The 23,228-nt window shown below is 50.3% G+C and overlaps 1 protein-coding gene across 1 annotated transcript in view; it reads right to left on the bottom strand.

The window, feature by feature from the left end:
• Positions 1-23,228, bottom strand: part of TMEM154 (transmembrane protein 154) — a 42,966-nt gene that overhangs the window by 12,474 nt on the left and 7,264 nt on the right. The window contains exons 2-6 of the mRNA XM_058666754.1: positions 10,546-10,800; positions 10,418-10,456; positions 2,801-2,828; positions 1,600-1,685; positions 421-478 (exon numbers count right to left, since the gene is read on the bottom strand). Of these exons, the coding sequence (XP_058522737.1) occupies positions 421-478; positions 1,600-1,685; positions 2,801-2,828; positions 10,418-10,456; positions 10,546-10,800 (466 nt within the window). The remainder of the gene's footprint in view (positions 1-420; positions 479-1,599; positions 1,686-2,800; positions 2,829-10,417; positions 10,457-10,545; positions 10,801-23,228) is intronic.

The following is a 23,228-nucleotide window of genomic DNA, read 5'->3' as shown; positions in this document are numbered from 1 at the left end:
ATGGGCTTTTTATTTCTTTTTCAAATGTTCCTTCGGTTCATTCTTATGAACAGCTACACCCTCTGAAACTTTTTTTTTTAACTGACATCTATTTAGCCAAGGTGAGCAAACCCGGTGTGTTTATAAAGTCTGATGACACAGACAGGCACCCACATTCAACATTATCTCTCTAGAGGGTCTAGAAAACAAATCCTGTTTTATTTCTAAAATTAGTACTAACCAACTTTTCCATATAAAGGAGCAATAGGGTGTTCACCTGGTAGCCTTCTATGTTTGATGTCTCATAATTCCTTTTCTGCACGCACACAACACACCCCCCTGTGAATTGTCACATAGAATGTACGACCTGGAGAAGACATGCGCAATGCCTTCACTACAGATCCCAACACTCCAGGAATCCACAGTAGCAATGGGACGTACCTCGGGCTGTGGCTGGATTCCTTTTCTTCCTTTAAAGTAGGTAAACACTCATGATCAGCTAGGACAGAACGAAAGCACACACACTGTTAATCACCAAAGCACTCTTTCCCAGCCACCGAACTGGCCAGGCAGATATTGTGTTTCCCTGAGGTGTGCCAAAGTGGCTTCATCAGGGAGTTGCAGAGTTTAACCCTAAAGGTTCTAGAAGGTTCAGGAAGGCCCTGGAAAGCTCTGGAAATGGGAAAAGCAGCGGTAATACGGGTGCCCTCCCTGCCCCTGAGAGTGTGTCGCTCATCACTGCCCGGTGACTCAGTGAGAAAGCCAGTGTTGCTCCCAAAGCTAGAATCTTGGTCTTTGGGCTTTTGTGCTCTGACTGAGGTCCTGCTGGCTGCGCACTGGCTGCAGTCTGAGCACACAACAGGAAGTAAGTGGGGGCAGCGGGGGTGGGGGTGGAGAGCAAGCAATCTCCCCAAAGCCAGGAGAGCATTGCCGCACCTCCAATGACCTGCGAAGAGGTTGAAAACCCACTGGAATCATCTCCTCTGTGTCAAAAGAGCTCTCTGCTTTGGCTGTCAAGTGCAAATGTCTGGAAGTCTTGTTCATTTATTTGAGAGACAGAAAGAGAGCTCCCTTCAGCTGGTTCACGTGGCCAGGGCTACGGCTGTGCTAAAGCCAAAGCCAGGGACTAGGAACTCAATCCAGGGAATGGAACATGGGGAGGACGAGGGGAGATCCCAGTGCCTATTAAACTGTGTCATAACTGTGTCATAAAATAAAGAAAAAAAAAAACCTAATGACTTGAGGTATTGCTATTGGCTCCAGGGAGCTGAAGCTAGGAGCTGGAGCTAGGAAGCAAACCCTGGCATTCTCTCATGAAACGTGCACATATTAACCCTTACAAACACCCATTATTTAGTCTTTGCCACTTTCTCAGGTTAGAGGGTGTGGCAGGGTAAGTTAATACAACCTATACAGATATGAAAACAAGGGGTAACCATCAATACAATCATTGCAATGACTAGCCAAGGCTGGCCTGAGCAGAGGTTATTTTCTGCAAGCATTAGAGCAAAGGCAGGAACAGGCCCTGTCCAGCTCCAGGAGTTACCAGGAGCTTTTATTTATACAGCAGTTGCTGCCTTCTGTGACAATAGCCAAAAGCACCTTCAGCTTACCACGTACCGTTTCTATTCATGCTGCTCATCCATTTGTCAAGCTCTTCCATCTCTATTTCCATAACAGAGGGCGTGTCTTCTTCAAAAATAGGGCTGGAGATGGACAGCAAAAAGCTCATTGAAAGAGATGTGTGGTGCATTGGATGTCATTTGCAGGGAACAGTGCGTGTGGGCTCTGAGCAAGAGGGACTTGACTTAGAGTCTGACACTCCAGGGCTGCCTCTGTGTATGTGTGTGTGTGTGTGTGTGTGTGTGTGTGTGTCCTGCTCAGAAGTGTCAAGCTCTATATGAAATGAGACAAACACTAAAGCAAACCCACCTCTAACCCTGACCTCAAATGGGGAACCCACTGGTCCTGCACATGGGCCCAGAAAGGAAGCTGGGGCCAGCTTCCCTGCAGGTGCAAAACGCAGCCGGCAAGCCTTGCTTGGGTGCTCATGCGGCCAAGTGGCCACGCGTTTAACTTTGCTTCATTTTATCTCTCTTTCCTCGGGAGACCGGAGGGCAGCTAGTCACAGGCTGCCCTGCCCCTCACACCCATTCCTCAGGCTTTTTCCATGTGGAGAAGGGCCAGGGGAAGCAGGCTGTCTCCTTTATGGCTTTTGGGGGGCAGATGCCCTGGTAGAAGGTGCTGGGAGAGGATGGACCACCTGCCTGCTCCCAGCATTAGACAGCTTGGCTCTTACATAGGTGTCGCATGGGGGACACTGAAGGAGCCAGGGGTGGGGTAGAGTGGGATGGGGGAGCCAGGTCATTGCCCAGAAGGCTCCTGGCTCCGAGGTAGAATTCCTCTCTCTCTCCCCCCCCCAATTCTTCCCACCACGCCCCACCCCTGCTTTCTCATCCTGTCCCACCTTCTCTTTTTGTCCTGTCTCCCTCCTTTCTTCCTCCCCTTCTGGAGGTTTGGAACACCCATCTGAGTGTCTTCCCTGGTGATAATCTTTTTCATCTGGATGTATGAGCAGAAGTCCCTGACACGCAGCCAAGGTCAAAGAATGTAACTATCATGCATCGGGAATGGGTACCAGGCAGACACAGTCTTTTCTAAACAGAGATCAAGGAGATGAGGCGGCTGTGGCCCCTGCCCTCCAAGCGGTTGGTGCTCTGAGCAGGGTCTGGGGTCTGGGGCTGGGAAGGGTGACAGCAAGACCCGCTGAGCAGGCCAGTGGGCTCCCCAGCGAGGATCGAAGGCAAGGGGTACAACTCACACTTTCATGTTGTCACCTCCCAGTTCACCTAACAGGGAGGAAGAGAAAGGTGGTTAGCTCGGCTCAACCTGCAACGGAGTTTTCATCTCAACAGCAAAACAAACACAATAGCTCCAAGGAAACTGCCTTTTGCAACTTCATCTATCATCTGCTACTTTCAGAAGCTCTGGCTCACTCCGCAGTACACAGGTGCTGCAACCATCCCTCTTGCCTCCCATCAGTAGGCAGCAGTCAGGCATGAGGCAGAATGGGGGGGGTCACCTCCTGGGGCCTGTGGCGGGGCTGATCTGCGAGTGCTCAGTTCGGATCCCAGGCTAATCCCGGAGAGAAGAATGCAGGGGTGAGGGAAGGAGAGGAAGGGTTCAGGATCAGGGCTTGCTCCCCAGGCCATGTCACAACACCTGATGTGGCTTCCTGCATCCTGAGGATGCACCCTGGCCCCATCCCTCTGTCCTGCTGGTGGATGTAGCTGCTCCATCCTGAGCTCCCCTAGGGACTGCCCTTATTCCCTGCTCTGCCAAAGGCTGGCTCCGGCACAGCCTCCAGATCTCCAAGCGTAACCACTCTCTGTTCAGAGGCCCTCACAGCCTCTGGCTAAAGGCAGGCCCACTCTTCCTGTTCTTTGTAGCTTCGCATCTCTTAGGTGTGTGCCTGGGCAGTGGCCACAGGTTTTCATCCGGCAGGTCATTTGCCTTCTCCACGTCCACCCCACCTGCCTTTTTTTTTTTTTTTTTAAAGCTTTACTTATTTACTGGAAGGGATAGCTACTGAGAGAGAGGGAGAGAGAGAGAACATGAGCAAGAATGAACATAAGAGTGAGAGAATAGAACAGAGATCTACACTTGATTCATTCCCCAATGGCTACAATGTCCTATGGGGCCAGATGGAAGCCAGGAGCCTCGAACTTCAATAGAGAATACCACACGGGGCCAGGGGTCCAAAGAACCTGGGCCATCTTCCATTGCTTTCCCAGGTGTGTTAGCAGGGAACTGGATCAGAAGTGGAGCTGGGACTTGAATTGGCACTTAAACAAGTTCCCGGTATTGCACACAATGGCTTTTAAGCCACCTCCCCACAACACTGGCCCCTCCATTAACTTTTTTTTTTCTTTCTCTGCCATTAGACTGCAGCTTCCGAAGAGCACAGATCACATTTGTCACATTCAGTGTGGCATCACTCCAGACCAAGGTCCACAAGCATTGTACTTGGGCAAATGCCTTGTCAATGCAAGAGTACTTCAGGGAGTTTCTGGGAAGACAGCATTAGAAGATGAGTTCATGTTGGTGCTAAAAGTCAAAATCCATGCTCTGCATTTTTCACAGAATGCATTCTTCATGAACTTTTTCAAGACCCTTGTATTTATTGAGTAAGTAAGTCTTAATATCGATCGGCACTAGAGCGAAGTTCACGTTCAAGTTTCTGGCCTTAGCGTCCCGAGTCTTCATCACAGTGCATCTTCCAGCAGGCCCACTGGGTGGTGGTTGGTTGTGGTTAGAGTCAGGTGGCAGTTGGCAACAGGACTCTACGGTAGATCTGACTGGAAATGAACCCCAGGCAGCAGAGTCCTGCTGTCCTAGCTCAAACTCTGCTGCCTTTACCAGCAGGTCAGGCACACCCAGAACAATGTCCAGCAAGTGGGAAGCTTGGGTCCTCTGCACCTCTTCTGCTGGCAAGACCAGGGGAGAGCAAGCCCCTCTGAGGCCCTGCAGATCATCCCAGCCCCCTGGCCTTTGCCCACTGGGAGCCTCCTTTCGTCTGCCCTGCAGCTGGTCAGGCCCCCATGCAGGGACCACTGCCTGCAGCACCTCGGCAGTGCACAGGGGGTTGTAATTTCTTGTGTTTGGCAAGTTTGACTGGCACTGCTGATTGAGTCACAAATGCAAGCTTCAAATCACCAGTGTTTGCCTTGGCTGGAGGGGAGGGGTCTGGGTACGCCTGCCCTCCCCACCCCCCGGGTCGGCCCCCTCCTTCAGGTGCCTGAAGCTTCAGAAAGTTAGAATGCGGGAAAGAAGGGGACCTTCACTTTGCAGCATTTGTACACTCGTTTTTTTTTTTTAAAGATTTATGCATTTTATTACAGCCAGATATACACAGAGAAGGAAAGACAGAGAGGAAGGTCTTCCGTCCGATGATTCACTCCCCAAGTGAGCCGCAATGGGCCGATGCGCGCCGATCCGATGCCGGGAACCAGGAACCTCTTCCAGGTCTCCCACACGGGTGCAGGGTCCCAATGCTTTGGGCCGTCCTCGACTGCTTTCCCAGGCCACAAGCAGGGAGCTGGATGGGAAGTGGAGCTTCTGGGATTAGAACCGGTGCCCATATGGGATCCCGGGGCTTTCAAGGCGAGGACTTTAGCCGCTAGGCCACGCTGCCGGGCCCTGTACACTCATTTTTATTTTTTTTTAAATTTTTTTTATTGTATTGTTGTTGACAATCTTTACAGTTAATTGCGGTTAAAAAAAAAAGGTTCAGGGGGTGTAGGGAAGTGGGTAATACTATTATGTCCATATTGTTTCCATCATGTATCTGAGGTAAAGGGGGATATTGAGGGAGAAGCCCCACCCGGTTTCCCACCCACCCCAAGTCCCGGATGTGGGGCATGCTCTGAGATATTTGCTCAAGTGGTTTTAATAGTTCTCCAGTTATGAATCGCTGCCAGTTTCACTCGATGAGGTCGTCCACTGATTGGTATGGTCCATCATAAAGTCTCCGTTTGCCCTATATTTCGCTGCCAACATGTAGCTGAGATGAATGATTGACCTGTTCTGTCTTCTGTCTTTTCTTGGTTAGAGTTCTGAGTCCAGCAGTTCGATTGGGGAGATCTCCAAAGAAACCTTGAGGTATTCCCAGACCAGATTCTTGTATGTTCTAGCAAGCACAGGGCCCGGCACAGTCCATCACGCCGATCAGCTGGTGGCTATAATTGCTGGGTTGGTTCTGTTTTCAGTCCCGAGTTGCACTGGAACCAATGAGTATTGCAGTCCAGTCTGGTTCTGCCCAGCACATACCCGGCCCTTACATCAACCAGTGGGAGCTGCAGCCTAGTCAGGGCGACTCACAATAACCCCCACCAGGCCCGCCCCCTACCCTGGTTTGCCAGTATGTGTAGCAGAAGACCAGTCTGTCCCCCATCCCATTTGGCTCTTGTACTTGTCAGTGGGTATTAAAGCTTAGTTCCATCTAACCAACTCAACCATCCAGCCCTCACGGGTGTTGTTGAGTGCCTCTCTGTCTAGCCACCTCAGCCCCTGTCCTAGTTTTCATGCCTTCTCGCGGGACTAGTGACCCAAGAAGGGGGAACCCACTTTTCCCCTCCCAGGTCTCTCTCAGTCCTGGTTTATGCACTCTTTAGGTGTTTCTGTGGTTTGACTTGACAGAATTAGTCCCCAGCGCCAGCTTCTGCCAGCTGATGCTGCGGCCAAGCCCAAACATCCCTCACCCACTCTAATTTATGCTTGCACCCACAGGAATAATCAGCCCAGCCTGGCTTTTCCCTGATCTAGTCCACATGCAGTGCACAGGTGTTGCAGCCTTGCTTAGTCTGGTCTGTCCCCATCCCAGCCCACGCTCTCCAGTGGGAGTAGCTGTCCGGCGAGGGGACCAGCCCCTTAATCCCTCTGCCAGTTCTGTCCCTCCCTTCCTGGATCTCTCGTGTGCTGGTTGGGCGCTGCAGTCAAATTCAGTACAGGCCACCTCACCCTGGCATTCCATAATGTGTACTGGTTTTGTCGCAACCAAACCCGGCTCAACCCACACTCTGTTCTGGTGTTCGGATTTGCCAGTGGATGACATGAACTGATTCAGCCTGGTCTGCCCCCGACCCATGCCGAATGTGTGCCAGTGGGAAACTTTCCATGGCCTACTCTTGGCTGTTTCCTATCATGCTTCTTGCGCTTCCTGTAGGGACTGTGTCCTGCCAGAGGAGTTGCCCAGGCTCCTCCATCAGAACCCTTCCCAATGCCAGATTTTGCGCATACCAGGGGGTCCTTGAGCCAACCCTACTCAGTTCACCTCCTGTCCTAGCAGAAACAGTGGCTTTTCCAGGCTGGCTTTCACCCCATTCTGGTTCTTGTTGTTGGATGTTTCAGCTCAGCCATGGCTCGTCCATACCCACATACAGCTCACACATGGCTCAGTAGGGGGTTGAGACCCAGCCTAGTCAGTCCCACATCTACCCTGGTTCTCCATGACACCAGATGGTGTTGGGGTGTGAACTGGCCTGGTGCATCCAATCCCAGCCCACACTAGTGCCTCGGGTGACTGCAACTGTTTCCTAGATAGAACGCAGCCCCCATTCCAGCACACGCACCCCTTGGTGGGAACCTCAACCCTTTTAGGGTGTCCAACTAGGGGAACTTGTATTTTCACAGGGTTGGGCCCACACAACCCCATAGAGTCTACCCCCAGACCAAGTTCTTTCGCGTGCTGGATACAGTCTTGACCCTGCCAAATGTCACCACTCCACCACTCCACCAAACAGTTGGGTAATGGTACCCATCACTACAAAGAGGCCCCCATCTATAGTATTGGTGTGCGCTGGTATGTGACCATCAGTGATGTTCTAGGCAAACAGGCCATTTCTGTATTCCCAATTGGGTTGGTGTATCTGACTAACCGTAATTGTCTCCTGGGTACTTCCCTCCGAACCACCAGGTCTCAGTCCCCATGCATGCCTAAAACTTCCATGACCCTGTCACTGGGAATCACCCAAGATTCACTACTCACCTACACTAAAATTGGACTTAGTCATGGGTGTCCCCAGGCAGCAAACATATCTTAAAAAACCCCAGAGCAGGCTGCCGGGCAGCCAGCAGGCAAAGCCTGGCACCACATGGTGCACTGGCCGCCCTGGGTGAGGCCAAGGACTCGTTCACTGCCTTGCAGCAGTGTCTTTGGCGTGAGCCCCCAGCATTGGGTCCGACCCGGCAGGGGCACCCCCCACAGCCGCCACACTGTGAGGAGCGGCACTTGCCCCCAAACCCAAGGCCCGAACCCCTCCCAAACTCACCCAGCCACAAGATATTAGCGGCTGGGCGGAGCTAGGAATTTTAACCCAGTTCCCAAGTTCCCTCATGGTACACTTACCCTGAGGAAAGAGCTCTCTTGGGTCCTGGGGGAGGCCGAGGACTCGTTCACTGCCTTGCAGCAGTGTCTTTAGCGTGAGCCCCCAGCATTGGGTCCAACCCGGCAGGGGCATCCCCCACAGCCGCCACACTGTGATGAGCAGCACTTGCCCCCAAACCCAAGGCCCGAACCCCCTGTACACGCGTTTTTAACCTGAAACTCAGATTTGACAATAAATAAATCCACACATTTACCCTCTCGCTCCACCACAGGTGATGGGGTGTGGGGGGGGGCAGAGCTCCAGTGTTTCAGCACTTACTGCTGTCTCTCCCTTGTCCCCTGTTTAATAACCCCTAGTAGCTCTCAGTCCCCCTGCTGTGGGCATGGATTTATCTTTATAACCTGCAGTTCCCTGTAGGCTTCTTGGTGAGCAAAAGCCAGCCTGCATGCAGATGCTGGGGAAGTTTAAAACCCCATTACAGAAGCACTCAGGAGGCACCCACACCAAGTGCTTGTAATCAGTGTTAAAGCAGCAAAAAGCCTTCTGTGGCCTCCTCTCCCTGCTCCACGGCCATAATGGAGCAACCATGGCAACAGGAAAGTGTTAGGGAGAGTATCAGAGGGGACAGGAGGCCAATGCAGGTCCTTGGCTTGCACACCCTGCCCGCCCCACTTTGCCTGGCTTCTATTATCAGCCATCCGCTCTGCTGCCCCCTCCCACCTCCCTCCTTTCCATACCTTGATACCCATTTTGTCTTCCCCCTGCACTTCCCATCTTACACCCAGCCAACCTGCCAAATCCCCCCCACTATGTACCTGATGACAGGAAAGTTGCTTGGGGAGAGAGGCAGAAGATGTTCTGGCCTTGGAGGCTTTGATTTCCCTATCTTTCATCCCTGATGAGCTGTGAACCAAGTCACAAACCAAGTCGGATTTCCCAAGCAGAGCTGGGCATCCTACAGCAACTGCCACCAAGGGGTTAAATCAGTGGCTTCTGGCCAGGCCTCTTGCCAGCAGCCACCTCCCAGGGACGGGTCATCAAGGGGGTAAATCAATGTTAAACAGCAGTCACTGCAAAGGTAAGGAGGCCCTGAGGTCCAGGGAAAGAAGAATCCAGAACATTAAATGATTACCCAACTGTTTCCCTGGTCAGGAAACAGACAGCTTCCCCCAATCATCACCACCACCCCACCACCCAAAAAAGGTCGGGGTGGCACAGCAGTTAAGATGATGCCTGAGGACAGCCACATTCCACACTGCAGTTCCTGGGACAGACCAGGGGCTCTGTTTCAGATTCAGTGTCCTGCTACTGTACCCCCTGGAGGCAGCAGGTGAGGGCTCCAGCATTTGAGTCCCAGCTGCCCATGTACGGAGACTATATGGTGTGCACAGCTTTGACCTGGTCCAGCCCTGACTGCTGTGGGCATTTGGAAAGTGAACCAGCACCTCTTGGTTGCTGGCTTCAGCTCCTAGCTCAGCTCCGGTCATTGTGGCCATTAGAGGAGTGAACCAATAAACGAAAGATCTCTCTCCCCTCACTCCTCCGTCGTTCTCTCTGTGTAACTCTGTTTTTCTAATAAATATTTTAAAATACATATATTTTAAAGATTCAGTAGGAGCAGGTTTTTCTTACTGGTTAGGATACCTGCATCCCATTTCGGGGTCACAGGACCACTTCTGGCTCTGGGTCCCGGTTCAAGCCTCCTGCTAAGACAGATCCTAACGTTTCTTCATGAACTCATTATTTATACTACAAACATGTACTGAACAGCTAGTGTGTGTTGGGTTAGGCATATCATGTTAGGCAAAGGGAAAAGAAATAAGAGAGCATTAATGTAGCACTTATTGTATGTCCGGTGATCCATGTAATTCTTACAATGCTGGGAGGAAGGTATTGGGTTTCCTGATCTACAAAGTTCGATCAAGGTCGCAGTGGTAGCAAGTGTAAAGACCAACTACCGTCTGAACGACCTCAGCACCACACTGTCAACCCAAATGAACGAGAAACATTCTTGTTTCACCAACTTCATCACACAGCAGGAAAGATAGAAAAAGACAAGAAAAAGAATACCTTTTTTCCATTTTAAAAGAAAAAAAAAATACAGAATTATTAACCTTTGGAAAACCTCATGGAAACAAACCATTCATTACTTGCTAGCTTATATAGTCCTTGTTTAAGTCCTTTTATAAAGTTTTTAACATTTTTTCATGTTATTTGAAATAGAAAAGGTCAAAGATGGAGACCATCCATCTGCTGGGCCAGGCCAAAGCCAAGTGCTAGAACCAGGCTGAGTCTCCCGTAGGGGTGACAGGGAGCCAAGGGCTTGAGACATCACATGCCACCCCACAGTGTACATTAGCAGGGAGCTGGAATCAAACCAAACCCTTCGGCACTGTGCTTAACAATGGCCTTATTGCTTAATTCTTTAGTCTAACGCTCTCCCAACTGAGCTATTTCGGCTCCTATTGCTTAATTCTAAAACATCTCAGTTCCTTGTTGCCATTGCGCCCCCAACTCTAAGCAGATGTTCCGGTAATTCTTGAAATACTTACACGTCTGTAACGCGTTCTGAGATCCTTGGCTAGAAGGCTCTGCATACAAGCATAAAAAATTGTGTCTTACTAAATGTGCATTAACACACACGCAAGCATCTGGAAATGGGTAGACAACAAATATTCACCTTGCTTAGCTCTTTTTCTTTTACGGTATATTGCAAAGGGTACCACTATCAACACTAGCAGGACCAATAAAGCCAACGGGATCGCGGCCATTAATATTAGTTGCAACTGCATTGCATCCTCAGCCATGTGGGTGAAGTTGGCATCCGGGGTGGGCGGCTCCAGAGTCACTGCATCAAAGGTACTCAGGGGAGCATCTTCCATTGCTGCGTCTTCCCCGACCATGTCTCCCGACTGCTCTGCTTCCTCATAATCACCTGTGGGAAGAAGCACAAAATTGAGATGGCCGTGGAGACACAGCTGGTGTGCTATGTGTTCTGTGGTTTTTAAATGGATCCTCGCCACATTCAATCATAAACATGAGCCACCGGGCCTGGCTCTCAGGCCAGGGTGACAGGGACTATGGACTGAAGATAAACGGAGCTCCAGCTGGGAGTAGAGTGAGCATGGAACCACGGCCTGCCGTTCACCCCCCACAAAGGCAGTCATGTAGCCTTGACCGGACACCGTAGCAGCACTTAGAGCAAAGAGCATCAGCATACCCCTCATGTGAAGGCTGATGTGCCAAGCCGTGTGGTATTCTGAGATTACTCCTTGAGGTTATCATGATAGCTTCTAATATGATTTCTCAATACATTTAAATTCACCTTTACAGGCCATATAATGTGTTCTCTTTTTTTTTTTTTTTTTTTTTTTTTTAAAGATTTATTCATTTTATTACAGCCAGATATACACAGAGGAGGAGAGACAGAGAGGAAGATCTTCCGTCCGATGATTCACTCCCCAAGTGAGCCGCAACGGGCCGATGCGCGCCGATCCGATGCCGGGAACCTGGAACCTCTTCCGGGTCTCCCACGCGGGTGCAGGGTCCCAATGCATTGGGCCGTCCTCAACTGCTTTCCCAGGCCACAAGCAGGGAGCTGGATGGGAAGTGGAGCTGCCGGGATTAGAACCGGCACCCATATGGGATCCCGGGGCTTTCAAGGCGAGGACTTTAGCCGCTAGACCACGCCGCCGGGCCCATGTGTTCTCATTTTTAAGAAAAGGCTGGACCTAGTGGAAAATAACTTGCTGAGAGTAGAGCAACTGCTTAGGTCTTGGTGTCAGTCTCCCACTCTGTATAACCCTCTGGGATTCTCCGACCAATCTTCCCGGTTCTCAATGAAAACGCAATGCGCATGTCACTGACAAAGGGCAGTTCACAAGGGGATGCTCCCAATATTTACATTTACTGAAAGAAATGTCTCCATGAAAGCGATCCCCATCATCAGGCAATCAAGGGCATTTTGCTTCGGCCTCAGATTGTACTGAAAAGCTACCTCGTTCCTGATCACAGGACGGGGAGAGGACATGGATGGGTGACAGTTTTGGAAGTCTTTTCTCTCCTGGCCAGGTGATGGTCATGGTCAAGTGAGTTAAGGATCTGAGTCCTATCATGAGGTCACACTACCTGCCCTTCAGATGGGCCCCACTGAGCAGTATTGCCTGTAAACTGAGGCTATGGAATCTACGGGAAATGCTTTCCCAGGCATGAGGCATCGCGCAAATGGACAAGTTGGCTGCAGTAAAGCCACACGTTAATCTGGAGTAATGAAAGTGGACATGACAGAGCCAATTTATTATCTGATTTCAGGGCTGGTGTGATGATATAACAAGCTAATCCTCCACCTGCAGCAACTGCATCCCATGTGGGCACTGGGACAATGAACTTTGCTTTGGATTAAAATAATACAAATATCTGGTCATTGCTAAGGATTGAATGTTCACACACACACACACCCTTCACGTGTTGAAGCGCTAATCCCCAATGTGATGATTATTAGGAGGAGGGCCTTTGAGCTCACTAAGATTGGGGTGACATCATGAAGGCAGGACCCCCATGGCAGGATTACTATCCTTATAAGAAAAGAGGCAGACATCGTTGTACAACAGATGAAGCCATTGCTTTCGGCCTTGGCATTCTGCCCACATTAGCCCCATTCCCAGCTGCCCTGCTTCTGATCTGGCATCCTGCCAGTGCATCTGTGACTCCTGCCACCCACATAGGAAACCAGGATGGAGGTCCTGGCTCCTGAATTCAGCCTGGCCACGTGGGGAATGAACCAATGCTTGGAAAACCTGATGCATGGAAAGCCTCTCTCTCCCTCCTTTCTCTCTCTCTCCCTCTTTCTCTCATTCTACCTTTCAAATAAATGAATCAATCATTTAAACAAAAGCAGAACCCAGTGTTCTCTGTCCTTGCCAATGGGGATACACCAGAAAGCAGTTATTTGCAAACCAGGAGGTGTACCCTCAGCAAATGTCCAGTCTGCCAGCACCTGGATTTTGAACTTGCCAGCCACCCAGTTGGTGGTGTTCTGTTATGGTGGCTGAGCTGAGACAGCCCCAGTGTGATGATCTGGTTATAGATGTAAATATGGCCTTCCCACGCAAGGCCAGGAAATGCATCTGTCACGCTGTCCTGAACTGTCTACATTCATCACATGCAAACTTCACAGTGTTACTTCCCTGTATTTCTCACACATACATGGCAAAAGCAGGAGGCAGAGGTGGCCTGTCCTTTACTGGACTCCGTCTTCTGCATTAAGGGATTTGGATGGTTACACAGCTTTGGTTTGAGCTGAGTCGATGACGTGGTCATGCCTATGTGAAGACCTTTGCTGTCTGGTGCCACAGGGGAGCAGGGACAGACAGGCTTTGCTCAGGTATTGCTCACACATACACTCCCCTCCCCTTAAAGTCACCTCGCTTCCAGGACCACTGGGATTCAACACAGCACTCTGCCCTGGTAACCCTGGCAACTGAGGGGCAGGGGTGGGGTGAGGAGGAAACGATGTGTCTGTAGGTGTAGGCGGTGGCAATGCCCTAACTCCCTGCCATCGGTGCTTAGGGTGCTAATCCTGCTCAGTTTTCCAGGACACCCCTCACATGTCATGCACACATACTCACACACACACATACACACACACTCTTATTTACACGTTCCTTAGACACACATTTCACACACGAGTACATGCACTCATCCACACTTACATATACACAACACACTCTCACATGTACTCACACATACATACACCAACATGCACACACACACTCACACACACACTCAAATACACTCACATGCACACATTCCCACATGTACACACACTTATACACACCAACATTCACACAATTACATTTATATACACACACTCACACACACACCTGCTCACATACTAATACACTCTCACACACATTCACACACACACACACACACACACACCACTACTCTCATACACACACATAAACGTGCACACAGACATACTCACACATTCACAGACTCATGTACATAAACACATAGACACACACCAATACGTGCACACTCACATAAGATGCTCACATGCACACACACATGCAGGCACATACACACACGCACACTTGATCACTCTGGCTTCCTTCTCTCACTGCCAGAGGCCCTGTTCTAACTCAGGCTAACTGAGGTGACAATTTGCCAAGGGGACAAACTCTGTGCCCAGCAAATTACCTCATTACTCCTCAGTTTCTTCCGGATCCACACTGGGGCCAGAAGATGGTACAATGTGTTCAAGATCCCAGAGCTGGCAAGCAGGATCAGAGACTTCAACACCAGGTTCTCGGCCTCCCCCACCTCCCTAACTGGAAGCTGATGCCCCTCAGTGAACTACCCTGACTGTGGGGTTCAACTCTTGTTTCAGAAAACGCACTTCTGGTAGGAGCTGAGCTTTTGGCTGGCCACTCCACTTGGCACACAGCCAGGGAGGAAAGTCCGTCATGCAAGGCAATACCCCTCACCCACAAAAGGAGGTGGCTCTTGGGCACAGCGGAAGTGAGGAACTGGGTCCCGGGCACCTGTCTTGTGTTTGGGACTCCCCTGCCCAAGGTGTGAGATGGTCTCAGTGCCTCCCCAGGGAAGGTGAGTGAAGTTTCCAGAATGTTTTGTGATCTGCCTCAGTCCTTGACCCCTAGCCCCAGAAATCAGCCAGCCAGAATAAGGAGAGCATTTAGCCCATTGGGGCTGAGAGCAACAGACAGAAGGGCTCCGGGTGCCCAGCGCTGTGTCTCTTTTTCAGCTTGAGATAATTCTGACCGTGGATGGCCCTTGGCATGAAAGGGAACATTCTCTCCACAATGTGCCCTCACACACACCCTCACATTGGTCTGCTTCATGCTCTCTCAGAGTCTTCAGGGGCTATTTCAATGAGTGAGGATCAAGTTAAGGCTCCCCCTGCCCCTCTCTTTCTGGGTCTATGTGTGCGTGTGTTATTTACACTGTAAGTCTTCACCTTCAGAGAACCCTAGGTGGGCTTCCGCCCAAGCCCACTCCCTGTCCAAACTCCAACTCCACGATAACTTAGAAATTGTACATAACAGTAACTGCGTTTACTGGCTGCTTAATTCATGGCATATGCCAGGACAAGTACGTGTGGCATCTTTTGACCTTCGCGGTGATCTTTACATCCTCAATCTACAGATGCAGAAACTTGAGCCTTGGAGCTGGCATTGGGGCTTAGCAAATAAAGCTGCTGCTATGACGCTGGCATCCCATATGGGCGCTGGTTCGAATCCTGGCTGCTCCACTTCCAAGCCAGCATCCTGTTTTATGGCCTGAAAAAGCAGTGGAAGATGGCCCAGATGCTTGGCGCCCTGCACCCACGTGGGAGCCCTGGTGGAAACTCCCGGCTCCTAACTTGCCCAGCCCTGGGCTGTTGTGGCCATTTGGGAAGTGAAGCAGTGGATGAGAATTCATCCTCTCTCTCCTTCCTTCCTGATAACTCTGACTTTCAAATAAATAAATGTATTTTTTTAATGAAAAAGAAAGGAAGGAGGAAGGGGACAGTCTGGGCTGCTGGTGCTGGGGGAACGGCAGCATTTGTGTTCAGTGTTCCGAACACGTGGGGCTTGCAGCTGCGTCTGCTCAAGCGTGGCCGTCCACTGAGGGTGCCGTCCTTCCTTGTGCAGCTGAGGGTTTGGACAACCCATTCATCCTTGCACAGCTTAATGTGCTCATCGATCCAACTGAGGAGTGATCCCCAAGGCCCCATCTATTTCCACACTGAGTCTCTACGCTGAATCCAAAGCGTTGACCTTGCTTTTAATTAAACTTCCTGGAGAGGCACTATGCAAGGGGCACAGGCTCAGAAAATAAAAAAAGTTCTGCTTCTATCCTAGCCCCCATGGCACAATTTCCTTCCCCAGAGGTACCCACTGTTCTTGCTGCCTTCCAGAGGACTCTATGTGGATAAGGCGTTGGGATTAGTTCCCATTTCCTTTACTCATAGACACAAACAGGAGCAAAATGTACCCAGTATTCTGCCCCTTTCTTTTTTGCACTTGGCATTTCACCTTGAACCTTGTTCCATGAAGGGTTCGGGATTAAGTACAGAGTGCTGTCCCGACCGCCACCCGGAGCCATGATTTGGATCTGTCGCCACCGAACCCTGCTGGAGATTCCTCAGGTGGCTTCTTGCAGTTTCAACAGTGCCACCTACACATCCCCTTGTTCATCCTTGAGGTTTCCCACAGGCAGAACAATTTTGACGGTGGAGCTCAGCAGAGGGCAGAGAAGCTGTGGGGGATGCGGTAAAAGGGGCAGTACTTAACAAGACACAGCCCAGGCAGAGTCCTGTCACTGTGAGGCCTGACAGAAACCTGATCAGGAAGGGCTGGGTGTAGGGGCAGCCTGTGATGGCCCCAGTGGGTGCTGTGGCTTGGACTTGTCTCCCCCAAGTTACGGCATTGAAAACTAAACCCTTGGTAACTATGTCAATATTGGGACGATGGGGCCTCTGTGGGGTGGTGAGGATGACATGATGGGGCATCAATGGCTTTGGAAGGAGAGGAAGAGAGATGATGTTGGCACCTTGCCCTGTCTCACCAGGTGACCCCTTCGGCCACCTTATGACCCAGCAAAGAGCCCTCACCACGCAGATGCCAACCCCAGGTTCTGCAGCCTGCCAGCCTCCAAACAAACCTGCATTCTTTACAAATTACTCAGTCCGTTATTGATCCAGAAAATGGACTAAGTAAGACAAGGAGCAAAGGTGAAAGCACGAACAATCAGCCCTCAGAAGTTCCTGCAGTGATCCTGCCAAGCGGAGCTGGAGAGCCTGGGCGGGACACAGCCTGCCATCAGTGACCGGGAACGGGCTACCAGGCAGAGGCGCAAACCTGAACAGGGAAGCCCCAGGTGGCAAAAGCAGGTGTGTGCAGGCGGAGCCAGTGGAGGTAGCAGAGCAGGCCTCCCCTCCCCTGCCCCCCAAAATCGTCTGGATGTGCCTGCCCAGGCCTGTGTTTAACCCCAGTAGACATAAGACTCCCTAAAACCTGCTCAACCTCACACAGCCCTTGTAGCACCAGCTGGGCTAAGAAACACACTCCCAGGAAGATGTTCCATGGGCAGCATCCCACACAGCCGCAGGGGGTTAGCATAAACTTGAAGAAAGCCAGAACAGGTTCTCTCTCTGTGTCTCCTTCTCTCTCTCAGGAAGTGAGTCAGGACCTGAACCCCGCCGAATGTCCTTGGTCTTGGAAGCCAAGGACAGGTTCCTAAACCAGAACTCTGGAACAGCTGCGCTTGAGGCATGCCACGCCACCCCTCTTTAGCCAAGGGGATGGAGAAGTGCCCCTTCCCTTCTCTAACCTTCTGCTCCCTAAAGTCCAAAAGAAGCCCTTTCACAACACCTGTGTCATAGTGTCTGCCCCGGCAGCCACTGAAACCATCAGCATGAAGACACTGTGCAACAGGCCATGACCTCTTGTAGGTTTCTCTGTCACTCATCCATTCTCTTTCCCCACCCCTACACTTCTCTCTGCTGTTCCCAAGAGGCTTATCTGCCTGATACAGCTTGCTCCTTGTATGGCTTGATATATTTCAGGGTCCCAGGGTGGGACAGGCAGCAGCACAAGCCCAAGCTGCAGGAGCTGCAGAGTGAAAATGGAAAGCGACAGTGACGCGTTCACAGCAGAGGCCCAGGCAGCAAGAGGAAGTATGGAGGACAGCAGGCAGAAAACAGAAGGTGAGTCTTGCATGCTTTCACACCCTGTGTGACCAACTTGCCACGTCAGCGGGCATGAGCGGCTAGTGGGCTCCCTGGCTGCAGGTTGGGCGGGGCGCTGTCTTCCTGGGTGGCTTTTTCATGTTGGCATGGATTCTTCCAAGACTTTTCCATCTCAGGATTATATATATATATTTGAAGGGTGATTGAAGGGCAGAGTAAAAGTAGAGGAAATGGGCTGTGGAGAGGAGAGATCTTCTGTCGGTTAGTTCACTTTCCAAATGGCCACAACAGCCAGAGCTGGGCCCAGCCGAAGACAGGAGCCAGAAACTCCATCTAGGCATGTGGATGGCAGCAGCTTAAGAACATGGGCCTTCTGTTTGCTTTCCCAGGCCGTTAGCAGGGAGCTGGATGTAACAGCCAGACGTGAACCTGCCTGTGATATAGGATGCCTGCATTGCAAGTGATGCCTTAACTCGCTGCATGACAAAGTTGGCCCCATAATTATAAACAAGAGTGAGGAGTGCACACATCTGATGTGGTGGTGAAGACACCATGGGCACATTCCATATTAGAGTGTCTGGGTTTGAGTCTTGGCTGTGCTTCCCAAACTAGCGTCTTGTTAATGCTACACCCTGGGAGGCAGCTGAGGACAGCCCAAGTACTTAAGTTCCTGCCACACACATGGGGTACCCACAGGGAGTTCCTGGCTCCTAGCTTCAACCTGTAGCTGTTACAGGATTTGAGGAGTGAACCAGTAGAATGACCTCTCTCTTGTTTCTCTGCCTTCCAAATAATGACAAAATTAAAAGAGAAAGAGAGAAGGAGAGTGGTCATATGAATGAAGAAGTCACGCGGCAATGCCTCACTTGACTGTTTTGAAAGTGATAATAATAACTCAGATCTGATCATTCAGATAATGAATTGTGCAGTGTACAATTACAAATGCTTATTGGCATATTGGCAACCTTCATTCAAGCACATCTGGAACCCATGGTTTCCACATGCGGTGAGGAATCCTTGTACATGGGGACAGAATGAGCCGAGGCCAGGTGGCTGCAGCGCCTGGCAGCCTGCTGCGCCTTCAGCACTGCCCTGAGCAGTGAAAATGCCCTTGCTCCTTGGTGGCGCAAACTCTTCAGCAACTTCTGTTTTTTTGCAAGTGGAACAAATGTGTCACTGACCTCTAGCTTTTACAACTAGGAAACGCAGCATCCCACACCACCATGGTTACCACACACGCAGTGGGAAACAAAACGGTGACAAGAGGCTGTTCCAGTCACTGATGGGGGGAGGCAGGCTGGGCACCATCTGGCCACCCAGCTGTTTCATGCGCTAAGTACACAGAGTCCACGCCTGCATAACTGAAGCAATTTGTGATGTAGAGAAGGAGGTGCAGCAGAGCATAGCAGGTAGTCAGTAAGACTCGCCCCTGCTTTGGGTGGGTGGCAGGGGCGAAATCACTCAGGACGCTCAAGGTGTGGACACTGGGCACAGTCCTTAAGACACTGCCTGTGACATCAGCATCCCATTTTGGAGTGCCTGGGTTGCAGGCCCCACTCTCCTTCCGATTCTAATTTCCTGCTAATGTGCACCATGAGAAGCTCAGGTATTTGAGTTCCTAGCACACACAAGTCTCAGTTCTGGGCTCTCAGCACTGGCCAGATTCAGCCCTGGCTGTTGCAAACATTTGGGGAATTGATTAGTAGACAGAAGACCTCTCCCTCTCTCATATATATAATTTACATATAAATTTTAAAGCCAATAGAAACAAAAGCCTACCTATCTTTCATTCATCTGTATTCCTCCAACTATAACCAACAACCTAACTAATAAGGACATTAAAAGAAACAAATAAATGAAACAAAACAAAAACCCAGGATTGTTTCAGTGGTTTTCAATCCTAGTTGCACATCAAAACCATTGGGGCACTCTTTCACACTTTGGTGCCCAGCCCACACCCCAAGTAAAAAAGTAATAATAATACCTGGAGGTATAACCGAGGCTTCAAGGCTGTAGATGGCAAGACTCTATCCCCTTGGCCACCACCAAACCTTTCCCTCCTCTGGTTCTCTAGGTCATTTTGGGAAGAATCTGAGACAGGGAGTTGGATGCCAAAGGCTTGCCATTTGGGCCCCTGGAAGACACTGGCCAGGGTACCCCTGAATAAAAGACCTGCCTGTTCATACCACCTATGGGTGTGCATGAGAGTTGGGGACGGGAGCTGTGCTGACCAGGCACCTGCATCCATTAGTACATGCATTGGCTGGTGTAGGAGATGGATTGAACCTGACCTGGCACTAGCTGGAGCATCCAAGAGTCAAGTTTGAAGACTTCCCAGGCAAGGTTTTTTGGAGAACTCTCCAACTAGACCACTGGGCTCAAACTCTGACCTCAGGGTTAATTACAAGGACATGTGGTCCAACCTTGGAGTACATGTTATGGGACTGGGCCACCTTAGTTGCTGACGCCCATGTCATTCAGAACATACCCAAACGTAATGAGAAACATGACAGCCAGCTCAACTAAGCTGATGGGAGCATCAAATGCCTCATCAAAAGATGGAAACCAAATCAGATTGAACAACTCTCCTGGCCAGGCTTTTCAGCAGGTGTCTAGATCTATGGATAAGCTGAAGTAGACCTGGTGGCCAACAAACCTTAGGAACATTTTTTCACTGTGATACAATGAAGCTGACAACCTCTCAGAACTATCCAGACCACTCAAGTAACACTCTTCCCCACACCAGGGTCTCTAGGGCAACATCAAATGACCATCTCCATCCCTGAGCACTATTGTGGTTTGACAGCCAAGACCAGGCTCCCCCCACACCAAACCCTTTTCTCTCATAGCTCCCCTAATCTGTGGACAGAAGGGAAAAAAAGAAGTGAAATATTTATCTCACCCAACTTCCTTCACACCGTGACCCTCTCTACCCTAATCAGAGGCTTACATGGGTATACAACCCTCTTACCTATATAACCAACACAAAACACAAAATAAAAGTATAGATTAAAATGAATAAGTGATTCATCTTGTGAAAGAAAATAAAATAGGTGCCAGCTAGGATGCCAACTGGCATCTCCAGAAAGGGTCCTGCTGATGCCACAGCTTGGAGGTTTAAGCCAGGAGTCCTCAAACCCTACAGTGCATGGCAAACACGAGTGTTGGGTGCTGCTGCCCAGTCCTGGGACGGAGCTTGAGAGTGTGCATTTCTGACATGTTACCAGGCCACACCGCTGCTGCTGCGCTGGAGATCACAGGGTCTGACAGGACCAGGTAACCTCATTTCCTTCTGATTCCTCATCGGCCACAGCAATGGTTCTGCACCTTCACCGCACTCAGACTCTGAGTTTCTGGAGCCCAACCAAATCAGTATTTGAGGCTATTTGGGAGTATGGCCTAGCAGACTCTATGTTTTAAAAGTTCCCCATTTAGGAGTGAGCCCATGTGTGGAAGATCAATCTCCCCCGGGGCTCTGTAATTCCACCTTTCAAATAAAATAAATATTTTTTAAAAATGCTTCCCCCAATAATCCTAGTGAGTGTGTGCACTGGGCTGAGGATGATTCAGTGAGATCTTAATGGAGTGGACTTTAATCACCCTGCTGACAGTCCTCATTCATTTTCTGTGTGATTGAAGAACTGAACACAGGACAAAAACCCTTGGGCACAAAACGAACAGATGCATACACCTTTCACAGTCTCTCTCTTTGGCTGATCTCTTTAAAATTGTGTTCAGCATTTGTGATATCTGAATAAGACACAGCCAGGGACAAAACTGGAACAAACAGAGACAGATGAGCTTCCCACCCTCATCAGGCCCCCGTCTGGTGGTGGAAAGATGGCTGGGTTCAGTGTCCGTAGATGCTTGCTCAGTGCCACTGAGACAGCACTGCTTTGGATAATAGAAAGTGCCACAGTGACACCACCACCATTGCCCAGACCATGGACCACAGAGAGGGGTACAGGGACACCACTGCTGCCCAGACCACACTGGGGACCATGGGGTCACCACCACCACACAGGCCGCAGAGGGGACCATGGGACCACCACCATATACAGACCACACAGGGAGCAATGGAGACACCATCACTGCACAGACCACAAAGAGAACAACGGGGACACCATCACTGTACACAACTCAGAGGGTCTATGGGACACCACCACTGCACAGACTACAGAGGGTCCATAGGACACTACCACTGCACAGACCACAAAGGGGTCATGCAGCCACTACCACTGCATAGATCAGAGAGGACATCACCACCATATACGGAACACAGAGGGGGCCATGGGGATGCCACTGCTGCTCAGACCACAAAGGGACCACGCAGCCACCACCACTGCCCAGGCCACAGAGGGGGCCACGCAGCCACCATCACTACCCAGACCTCAGAGGGGCCACGCAGCCAGTACCACTTCACAGATCACAGAGGGGGCCTCGCAGCCAGTACCACTGCAAAGATTACAGAGAGGACCACAGAGACACCACCATATACAGACCACAGAGAGGGCATGGGGACGTCACCACGGCCCTGACTTCAGAGTGGCCATGCAGACACCACCATTGCCCAAAACACAGAGGGGGCCATGGGGACACCACAGCTATACAGACTGGGGGCAGGAGCACAGGGAGACCGCTTCTAAACGAACCACAGGATGGGCTATGGGGACACCACCACTTTGGGCCATCACTGCTATACAGACCAAAGGGCGGGGGGCCACAGCAACACCACTGTTGTCTATACCACGGAGGGGGCCAGGCTCCTGGCTTCAACCTGGTCTAGCCTCAACTGTTACAGTCATCTGGGGGGTGAATCCGCAGATGGAAAATATTTTTGTTTTTCTCTCTCTGTCTTCTTCTCACTGTGTAACTCTGCCTTTCCAATAAATAAATAATAAATCAATATTTTTTTAAAAATTTAGACTTCATAAGAAAGTTTGGGGCTGTTTACTAATACTTGAGAATAAAATTCTAAAACTGTCAACTATCAATGACATTTATCTAAATATTACCTTAATTTGATTTCACTATGCAAATGAGTATGGTCTTATCACGAATGTAAGTACATCCTGAGATGCAATACATGTCCTTCATTCATTCATACAGTCATTCACTAAGGCATTCATTCATTGACTGAGTTCATCAGTCATTCAGTCAGTTGCTACACTCTGTGATGTGCCTATTACACGGAAGGTGTTTCATGCCTTCTAAGCCCCAGGATATAAAGATGAATGAAACCCGACCCCCCCACCCCGCCTCTTCCCAGGGAAGTGACTGGAAAGCAGGGATAACAGCATGCAAATGAATAATAATTACAAAATAGATTAATAAAAGTTGTAAGGTGGTGGTATATGGTGCCACAGGGATATGAGGGAGAAAGGAATGAGTAGCATGTGGGATTGGGGGATTCAAGAAGTCTTCGCAGGGGAGTGGAACCATTGAATCAAATCTCAGGTGTCCACCCAGCCTAGGCGCAGGGAAAAACGTCATAGCTGAGGCACGCACAGAGGAAGGCTCAGTGGCCCGATCCCTGGTGTGTTTAAGTTGTGTCTTAGGGCGCAGGTGGAAGATGACAAGGGTCATGTGGGAAGGGAACTCTGGGCACTGTGACCATGCTGGGGGCAGTTGGACAGGGGGAGGCGGAATCCTCTCAAGGAAATGAAAAG

This window comes from Ochotona princeps, chromosome 7, assembly GCF_030435755.1.
Source record: "Ochotona princeps isolate mOchPri1 chromosome 7, mOchPri1.hap1, whole genome shotgun sequence".
NCBI classification, from domain to species: Eukaryota; Metazoa; Chordata; class Mammalia; order Lagomorpha; family Ochotonidae; genus Ochotona; species Ochotona princeps.
The sequence above is the reverse complement of the archived record's forward strand: the minus strand, read 5'-3'. Positions and strand labels throughout refer to the sequence as shown.